Genomic DNA, 8,517 nt, shown 5'->3' with positions numbered 1-8,517 from the left:
GTTGGGGTCCCGCTGCGGGCCAGCCGCCAGCCTTAGCCCGGTCGCAGGCCAGGCCCCGTGCGGGTGCTGGGGCACCATGAAGTGTCTGGTCACGGGCGGCAACGTGAAGGGTGAGTTGGGGCTGGCCGGGTGGGGGGGGCGGGGGCACATGGGACACCCCAAAGCGTCAGCTTAACCCGATTCTCCTTTCCCCTCGCAGTGCTGGGCAAGGCCGTCCACTCTCTATCCCGCATTGGGGACGAGCTCTACCTGGAGCCCCTGGACGACGGGGTGAGGGGGTGGGGTTATGTGGGTGGGTGGGATTCCAACAGGGACCCTAACCTGGGCTTGAGTCTCACCTCCACCGGGCAGGATGACCGAGGACAGATTTGTCAGCTGAGTTTCAGTGCCCATCCCCCGGTGCTGGGGCGTCAGTTTGTCATCTTCCTAGGCCTGTGTGTGAATTGAGAGCAGTCGCTCTCCATGAAGTGCGGGGTGACAGGTGGGGGTGACTAGTGGTAAAGGCAGAGTGCCGACGGCCGTGTGGGGCCCTTAGTGGCGGGAGCAGTGCGGAGGCCAGCCCAGGGAAGGCGTCACGGAGCAGGTATCCGATGACTGGAAGGGGATTGTGGAGGACGTGAGGGCAGGTGTGCGAGCAAGAGCGGGCTAGCAGGCTGGGCCTGTTGCTGCCCCTGACCGCATCCCTCTCCCTGCTTTTCCCGGCCCAGCTCTCTCTCCGGACGGTGAATTCCTCCCGCTCTGCCTATGCCTGCTTCCTCTTCGCCCCGCTCTTCTTCCAGCTGTACCAGGCGGCCACCCCTGGTGAGGACCCGCTGCGCTGTAAGATCCTGATGAAGGTGAGGCCCTCCCCTCAGCCGCGGCATCGCAGCCCTCCAGGAACCTCCACCAGCACTGTGCCTGCTCTGGGCCACCAGTAATGCTCACTGGGGAGAGCTGTGTGCGGGAGCGGCTGGGTGTGCGGTGCAGCGGGGGACACAGTGAGGACATCTGCAGAGAGGAATGGCACGTGTGGAGAGGGTGATTGATCCTGCCAGGAACCTGGAGAGAGTGATGACACTCAAGATGTTCCCCATCTGGAATGTCTTTCAAGGCATTCCAGATGGGGAACAGCGTGAACAAAGGCCTAGAAGTGTGTAAATATCCCACCGAGTGTGGGAGTCCTTTCGTGGTGTGACAGTGCTGGGCGCATGATGGGCCAGGGCCTACAGAGTTCAGAGGTGAGAGCTGGTTGGTGGAGGCACAGGGCTGGCCTGATACGTTTCCTCTACCCAGTCGTTCCTGTCCGTCTTCCGCTCACTGGTGATGCTGGAGAAGACCGTGGAGAAATGCTGTATCTCCCTGAGCGGCAGGAACAGCTTCCTGGTGATCCAGCTGCACTGCAAATACGGTGAGTGGGCAGCTGGCCAGCCAGGGGGTTCCTGGGGTGTGGGGTGAAGGTTGGCAAGGCCCACTGAGACCCTCTCTGCCCATGTCAGGGGTGAAGAAGACTCACAACCTGTCCTTCCAGGACTGCGAGTCCCTGCAGGCTGTCTTCGACCCATCCTCGTGCCCCCATGTGCTCCGGGCCCCGGCAAAGTAGGTATTAAATTACTAGGGTCTAAAAGCTGAGCCCTGGATCTCTGTCTTCCATCTTTGGGGCCTCAAGGATTAATTTAAGAAGGCACTTCTACCATTTCTCCTACAGGGTTTCTGTGAACCTCAGTGCTCACCCAGCCCAGTTTGCTCTCAAGTTCTTGTCTGGCTCTTTAAGGGCTGAGGCTGAGTAGGGGAGAGTGGGGTGCCTGTATTGTCCACCCTGAGGGGCTGCCTTCGTGTTCTGGCCGGTCACATCTATTCTGACTTCTCTTCTAGGGAGCAGGTCTCTGGCCTAAGCAGCCTTGCAGGTCTGTCTTTAAGCTTTGTGGTTCAGGGGCTCAAAGCCCTTCTTTGGCTTGATCATGCTCTTGGGGGTGTTCCCCATTCAAGGGAAGCCTTTCTTCCTCCCTGCCCAGGCTCTAGCCTTTAGGAGTCCCCGGGCCAAGGCAGGGGACTTGTGAGATCATTGTCCAGGAGTGCTGCCTGAACCAGCAGCTGTGGGGCTGGAGCCATTCTGGGCAATCTGAGCATCCAAGGGCTGTGCCCGCCCCAGGAGATGGGGACTCCTCCAGTGGAGGCGCAGGTCCCTGGAGAAGACCAGTGCAGAGAGGAATGGCTCTTCTCCTACCCCTGCTGGATGCTCTTGGCATTCAAATAGCCATGGTCTTATTCATTTCTTTTGGTAGCCACAGGACTTGGTAACTCGAAGGTCCCTTTGGGTCCTGACAGTCTGGTTTTCTGAGTTCTGTTGATAGCGCTGTTCAGGTCTCCTTTGGGTAGAGAAAGAGAGAAGGCCATCCATCACCTCTGATCTGAATTTTGAGGCTGTTTTTTTTTTTTTAATAAACAATTGTTTTTCATTTTCTTACAAACAATTTCAGATACATATGAAAACACACCAGCTCCTGTCCTAATTGTCTTGAGGCAAATTCTAGATGTTATTTCATTTGTAAATATGTATCACCACGTATCCCTAAAAGACAAGGCTTTAAGGGTTCTTTCTGAAAGCCGAGTTTCTAGGGGCAGTATGGGCGTGGTTTCCCACTCTTGGATGGGCAGGTGCTGCCAACCCAGTTTGGTCCAGTGCAAACAGTGCATCTTTCCTGCTGCCTTCTCTGGACTCGGCGATTGTCATCCCATCCCCTGCAGTGGACTTCTCTCCCACGGCCGCTGGGAAGCTTTTGTTGGGGCAGGGACCATGTCTTGCTCACTGTCTCCTTCCTGGGGCATGTTAGGCGTGGCCTATGGCAGTTCCCTTTCAGTGCTGGTGCGTGTCACTGCCCTGCCTCAGGTCCTCTGAGAGCAAAGCCACTGGGCCTTGGGAATAATGTTCTGCCCTCCTCACAGGCTTCTGGGAGAGGCTGTTCTGCCCTTCCCCCTTGCACTGGCCGAAGTGACTCTGGGCATTGGCCGTGGCCGCAGGGTCATTCTGCGCAGCTACCAGGAGGAGGCAGGTGAGGGGGCCGAACATGGCCTGGGACGGGCACAGCGTGGGGCTGGAGGGGGTGGGACCAATGGGCCCAGGTGTCTCCTGCTCCTGTCCCCACAGACAGCACTGTCAAAGCCATGGTGACTGAGATAAGCATCGGGGAGGAGGATTTCCAGCAGTTGCAGGCTCAAGAAGGGGTGGCCATCACTTTCTGCCTTAAAGAATTCCGGGTGAGGTTCTTCCCATGCCCTCCTTGCCCCTCCCATGCCCTCACTGCCCCACCCAGGGCCTCACTGCTCTGCCTCTCCTTCCCAGGGGCTCCTGAGCTTCGCAGAGTCAGCAAACTTGTCTCTTAGCATTCATTTCGATGCTCCGGGCAGGTAATTTTCCAGTCTCAGGACGGGAAAGGGTAGGGCTGTGGGGTGCCAGGAGCCGAAGGGCCTTGACCTTGTCCGGGACTCATCACCTGCCCAGGCCAGCCATCTTCGCTATTAAGGACTCTCTGCTGGACGGCCACTTTGTCCTGGCCACACTCTTGGAGCCATCCCCACACTCCCCGGAGCTCCACCAGCCAGCCCCTCAGCTCCAGGCTCACAGGTGAGGGTTCCCACCAGCCCCCTCCTCCTCACCTCTGTGTACCCAGGCCTGAGCCTGCTGCTTCCAGCTTCTGTACCTCCTCCCTTCTCCCAGCACAGACACTTCCTGTAAGGCCCCAGGCCCTACAGTGCTCACAGCTTCCAGCCCCACAGGCTCAGCCTTCCTGGTCAGCTGTGCTGAGAGATCCCCCCCACCCAGGGAGTATTCCCCCAGGTCGGGCTGGCTTCCTTCTCTGGCTGAGGCCTCCCTTCTGAGCCTCCTCCCAGGCCAAGGAGAGAAAGGGGGCTGCTGGAAGCAGGGAGATGCCTGGGGTGGGGGAAGCAGGTGGCTGGAAGGGCAGGTGGGTTGGGGAGGACGGGCCCAGTGTAGTTGAAGCAGAGGAAGTTCGGTCTGGCCCCCCGCCCAGCAGGTCCCTGGGCCTCAGTGCTTTCCAGTTCCTGTCCCCTGGGAAGGTGGGGGCTTGGGCCTGAGGTGGCCCAGTTCACAGGACTTGCTGCTCCCCTCCCCCTGTTGAGCTAAACTAGCCCCCAGGATGCCTCCCTCAGGCCCCTACCTGAACTCTGATCAAAGGATTCCAGGCCCACCCCCTCCAGGAAGCCGGCACTTAACCCCTGCATCCTCTCTTCTCCAACGAAAGCAGGAAGTAATAAAACTAAGAGATCCCCCGTGGTCACGCCCACCCCGCTGCCCCCTCCCGTTCTCCAAGGTGGGCTCTGCCTCTGCACAGTCTTCTTTCTGTTTTTTGCTGACACCACCTCCACCTGTAGCACACCCTACCCGGACGACTTTGCCAATGACGACATTGACTCTTACATGATCGCCATGGAAACCACTGTGGCCAGTGAGGGCTCACGGACACTCCCCTCCAACTCCCTCTCACCTGGCCTCCAGCCCCCCTGTAACTGTGGCCCCAACTCAGAGGAGGAAGATGAAGCTGAGCCCAGTGCAGTGCCTGGGACACCCCCACCCAAGAAGGTAGGGGCTGAGGTGGAGGCAGGGGTTGGGAGGCCAGGAGGGAGCAGCCTCCATAACTCACTGTCGCCTGTTCCAGTTCCGTTCGCTGTTCTTTGGCTCCATCCTGGCCCCGGCACACTCCCCGCAGGGCCCCAGCCCCGTGCTGGCTGAAGACAGCGAGGGCGAAGGCTGAACTGAGAACCTCGTCTGCGTCCACAGGCCCTGGACTCGCTGAAGCCACAGCTTCCCACTTCTCCCAGTGCCAGCCAGGGGCGGGTGGCAAGAGCTGACTGGTCCCGCTATCCCTAGGCCCCATCTGGCTATTGGTTCTGTCATCTCCCCCCAATCCCCAACCAATCATGTCTGTTTCCAAGCTTGGCACTGAAGGGAGGGGCACCTGATAGGAGGTCCCTGACCTCTTCCTCCACGTGGCCAGAGCTGGACACACGTCTTCCCTAAGAAAAAAAAATCACAGTGGGGCTGCTGGCCCCTGTCGATTCATCTCTGCCAATCATGACTGTCCCTCAAATCCTAGGCACACCTCTGGGGTCCCTCTTGGCTGGTACAGACTGTTACTCTTGCTTTCTCAATTCTCTGGCCCTGGCTTGGAATTCTAGGTGCCCCAAGTGGACCTTAATGTGTGGCTGGGATTGCCCTGGCTGAGGCCTCGTGCCCAGTGAGCCTGCCTTCCCCAGTAGCTCTGGGCAGAAGGATGCCAGGCCCAGTGTTTGAGACAAGGGAGACAGGCCAGGGCGAGAATCCAGATTTGACCTTTATTCAAGAGACCAGATGGGTTGCCCAGGATCTGGCTGCCAGCCCTGAGGCCAAGCAAGGCTGGAGACCCACAATCTGGCCCTGCTTTGCCCTGAGCTGCAGCCTCAGCCCCAGGATCCTGCTTGCAGCCACCGGGGCACAGGCAGAGGGAGCCCTGGGGGATTGGATGCTGCTGATTCATTAATTTTAAAAAAAAAAATACACCAAGCCTGTGTTCCCTTGACAAGCAGGTCTAGGGGGCCAGCACAACCCCCCACGGCTGCGTGATTTCTGTACAATCCACCATCTGGGGCAGAGGATGGGCACATGGAGGCTATTTCTTGGCTTTGGCGGAGTTGCGGGGTGGGGTGATGGGCCGCCCGCCAGGGTTCAGGCCACTGAACTGCCCATATTTCCCCTTGTTCTTGTCGGCGGGCTTTAGGATCTAAAAGAGACAAAACTAGTCAGGCTCTTGAGGCTGAGCCATGGGGCCATCAGCCCCTTGCTTCCCTTTCCCCATCCTCACCTGGAAGGAGCACATCAGCGTCTCGTCCACACTCATCATGGCGCCTGCATTGTCAAACTCGCCACAGTAGTTGGGAGCTGAGAAGAGTGTCACCAGCTGCCGCTTGGCAAAGAACTCGTAGCCATCTTCTACCACCTGGACAAGGATGGGCCAGTTAGTTCAGCGGGTGCTGGCTGCCCAGGCCCTGCTCCCACCCAGACCAGAGCTGCCAGCCCACCTGGTGCGCTCGGCAGATGAGGTCCAAGTCGTGCTTGTGCAGGAACTTGGCCACCACCTCGGCCCCAAAAGTAAAGGAGACACCACGGTCGTTCTCGCCCCAGCCCTGCACGTCCTTGTCGGGGTCGGACCACAGCAGGTCACATAACAACCCCTGGTCAGGCACATCTGTGGGCCGCATGATACGCCGAATCTGTTCCATAGACTGCAGGTCCGGGGACAGGCCTGGGGGCACAGGCGGCAGGTCACTTCTTCAGACAAGCCTCAAGGACCCCCCTCCTCCAGAAATCTTGGCCAATCAGCCTCTGCCTCCCAGCCCTCTCTGGGACCCCTGGGAACCCAGGCAGGCAGAACTCTCGGCTAACTGCCCCAAGTCCTTGCCCACTAGGTGCTCAGCGCTCCCTAAAAAGGGGGACTGCGTGCAAATTCCATGCCCAACGCCGAAGCCACAACAGGGAGAGTGCAGCCAAACACTGGGAGTGGGGGACATCCTGCAAATAGTGACGTCCACGTCCAGACACCAGAGAGATCTGTTCCAAACGACTGGGAACACATCCTCCAGCTAACAGCTTCGTTCCAAGGCACCCAGGGATGTGGCCAGGCTCTTTCTGCAGATTCCCTCAGCAGATGCCCCCAGCTGCCCTCACCTCCGTGGCAGCAGAAGATCTTCTCATCCACGATGGCAGCGATGGGCAGGCAGTTGAAGCAGTCGGTGAAGGTTTTCCACAGTTTAATGTTGTAGCGTCTCTTGCCTGCCCAGAGGAGGGTGATGGCTCATGAGGCTCACCCACGCCACCCTCCACCTGGGTCTCGGCCTTTCAGGGCCTCCCAGACTCAGCTGGGAGAAGAGCCTGGAGGGCAAGAAAGGCCCCCCTCCCACTGCCTGCCGGCCTTCCAGGAGGAATTCTAAAGCAGCCGAGTCCACCGAACCCCTGAGTTCCCATCTGGAACAACATCAGGGTTGGTAGAAAAGGGACAGGCCAAGGCCAGCTCTGGTTTATCTCAGCTTCTGGCCAGCAGAGTCCAATCCAGATAAGCATCCTAAATGCTTAAGTAATGGATGTACTAGAAAAAGTGTCACCAGACAGGGCCCTGCATTAGAATGTGGTCAGCTCTTCAGTCAGCAACCACCCTCCTGACCACCAGGCCCCATGGCCAGAGTCTAGCAGGTATCTGTCAGATGGCGGAGGCCCCTACCACCAAGCCAACGTGAGGGGCCCACCAGCTGGGGCAGCCCCAGGCACGCAGCCGACTCACACTCATCATAGAAGCCGTAGATGCGGTTGATGCTGGCACACTCATGGTTCCCACGGAGCAGGAAGAAGTTCTCAGGGTACTTGATCTTATAGGCCAGCAGCAGACAGATGGTCTCCAGCGACTGCTTGCCTCGGTCCACATAGTCCCCCAGGAAGAGGTAGTTGCTCTCTGGAGGGAAGCCGCCATACTCGAACAGCCGCAGAAGGTCATAGTACTGGCCATGGATGTCACCTGTGACCCAGGGAACCAGGTCAGCATTAGGTTCAGGGTCTAGACTTGAACCCAGGGCTAGGGTTGGGCTGGCCAAGAGAAGAGGAATCCATGGATTTGGGGGGAGGGGGGCGGGGAACAGCAGCAATGACACCTTCAGGAAGTAAAAGGACCTGAACGGGGGTCTCACCGCAGATCTTGAGGGGTGCCTCCAGCTCCAGAAGAATGGGCTGGCTCAGGAAAATCTCCCGGGATTTAAGACACAGACCACGGATCTCGTTCTCTGTCAGCTGTACATTCTTTCCAGGCCGGGAGCCCTGCACTGGAGGCGGAGTGGGGTGTCAGGACCCAGGTCCCTCAGGCAGGAGGAGGGTAGGTGGTACGGATGCCCCACGTGCACTCCTGGGGGCGCCTGGACTCCTGGGCCCCTCCTGGCTGGGGGCAGCTGTTGCTGAGCCTCCCGGGACGGGACCCCAACTACCCTCAAGGCGCTCGAGGGGGCTGCTGTGCGCAAGGACTGCCACCCAAAACCCTACAGCGCAGGACCCCTTCCCCGGGGGGCTAGGCTTCTCAGGTTTCGCTCTCACCCCAGGAGCCAGGCCAACCCGTGCGCCCCCGGTCCAGTAGAGGGGGCTGCTCCCCGTGCCCAAGCACCCCCAGACCCCCCTCCCAGGCTCGCCGCGACTGAGGGGGGGCGGCTGCGGCCGCGGGACTTCGCGGCCCGTCCCCGCCCAGTCTAAGCTGGCCTGGGAGGGGCAAGTCCTCCCGCGTGCCACTTCCGGGCCAGGCCGGGGGTTAGGGCACAGCGGGCGCCCACCTCCCCCACCCCAGCCAACCTTCGAGCAGGCGCCCGATGATAGAGTCCAGGTTGAGCTTCTCGCTGTCGGTCATGGCGGCTCTGCCGCTCCGGCCCAGTAGCTCCGGGCCCGCTCCTCCCTCCCGCCCTCCGATGCCTCCTTCCGGCCTGGCGCTCCTTCCGCCCGCCCCGGCGCCGCCCCGC

General features: G+C 59.8%; 2 protein-coding genes across 3 annotated transcripts; one reads left to right on the top strand and one right to left on the bottom strand.

Moving 5' to 3' along the window:
• RAD9A (RAD9 checkpoint clamp component A) lies at positions 1 to 5,513 on the top strand. 2 transcript variants are annotated; one of them, XM_006911028.2, is made up of 11 exons: positions 7 to 110; positions 200 to 270; positions 708 to 836; positions 1,273 to 1,387; positions 1,476 to 1,575; positions 2,923 to 3,029; positions 3,125 to 3,234; positions 3,320 to 3,384; positions 3,479 to 3,601; positions 4,369 to 4,576; positions 4,653 to 5,513. In XM_006911028.2, the coding sequence occupies exons 1-11, from the start codon at positions 77 to 79 to the stop codon at positions 4,746 to 4,748; spliced, it is 1,158 nt and encodes a 385-aa protein (XP_006911090.1). In that variant the 5' UTR covers positions 7 to 76; the 3' UTR covers positions 4,749 to 5,513. The 2 variants fall into 2 exon arrangements, with proteins under 2 accessions (XP_024902086.1, XP_006911090.1); XM_025046318.1 differs by lacking the exon at positions 200 to 270 and having other exon boundaries at positions 1 to 110.
• On the bottom strand, positions 5,310 to 8,509 carry PPP1CA (protein phosphatase 1 catalytic subunit alpha). The gene is made up of 7 exons (XM_006911027.2): positions 8,354 to 8,509; positions 7,708 to 7,839; positions 7,308 to 7,538; positions 6,698 to 6,802; positions 6,052 to 6,275; positions 5,835 to 5,969; positions 5,310 to 5,753 (listed from the first exon to the last, which is right to left on the bottom strand). Exons 1-7 carry the CDS (start codon positions 8,406 to 8,408, stop codon positions 5,643 to 5,645), a joined length of 993 nt encoding a protein of 330 aa, XP_006911089.1. The 5' UTR covers positions 8,409 to 8,509; the 3' UTR covers positions 5,310 to 5,642.
• Positions 8,510 to 8,517: the final 8 nt, after the last annotated feature.

This window comes from Pteropus alecto, unplaced genomic scaffold, assembly GCF_000325575.1.
Source record: "Pteropus alecto unplaced genomic scaffold, ASM32557v1 scaffold43, whole genome shotgun sequence".
Classification (NCBI taxonomy): Eukaryota; Metazoa; Chordata; class Mammalia; order Chiroptera; family Pteropodidae; genus Pteropus; species Pteropus alecto.
This window is presented reverse-complemented; position numbering and strand designations above follow the sequence as displayed.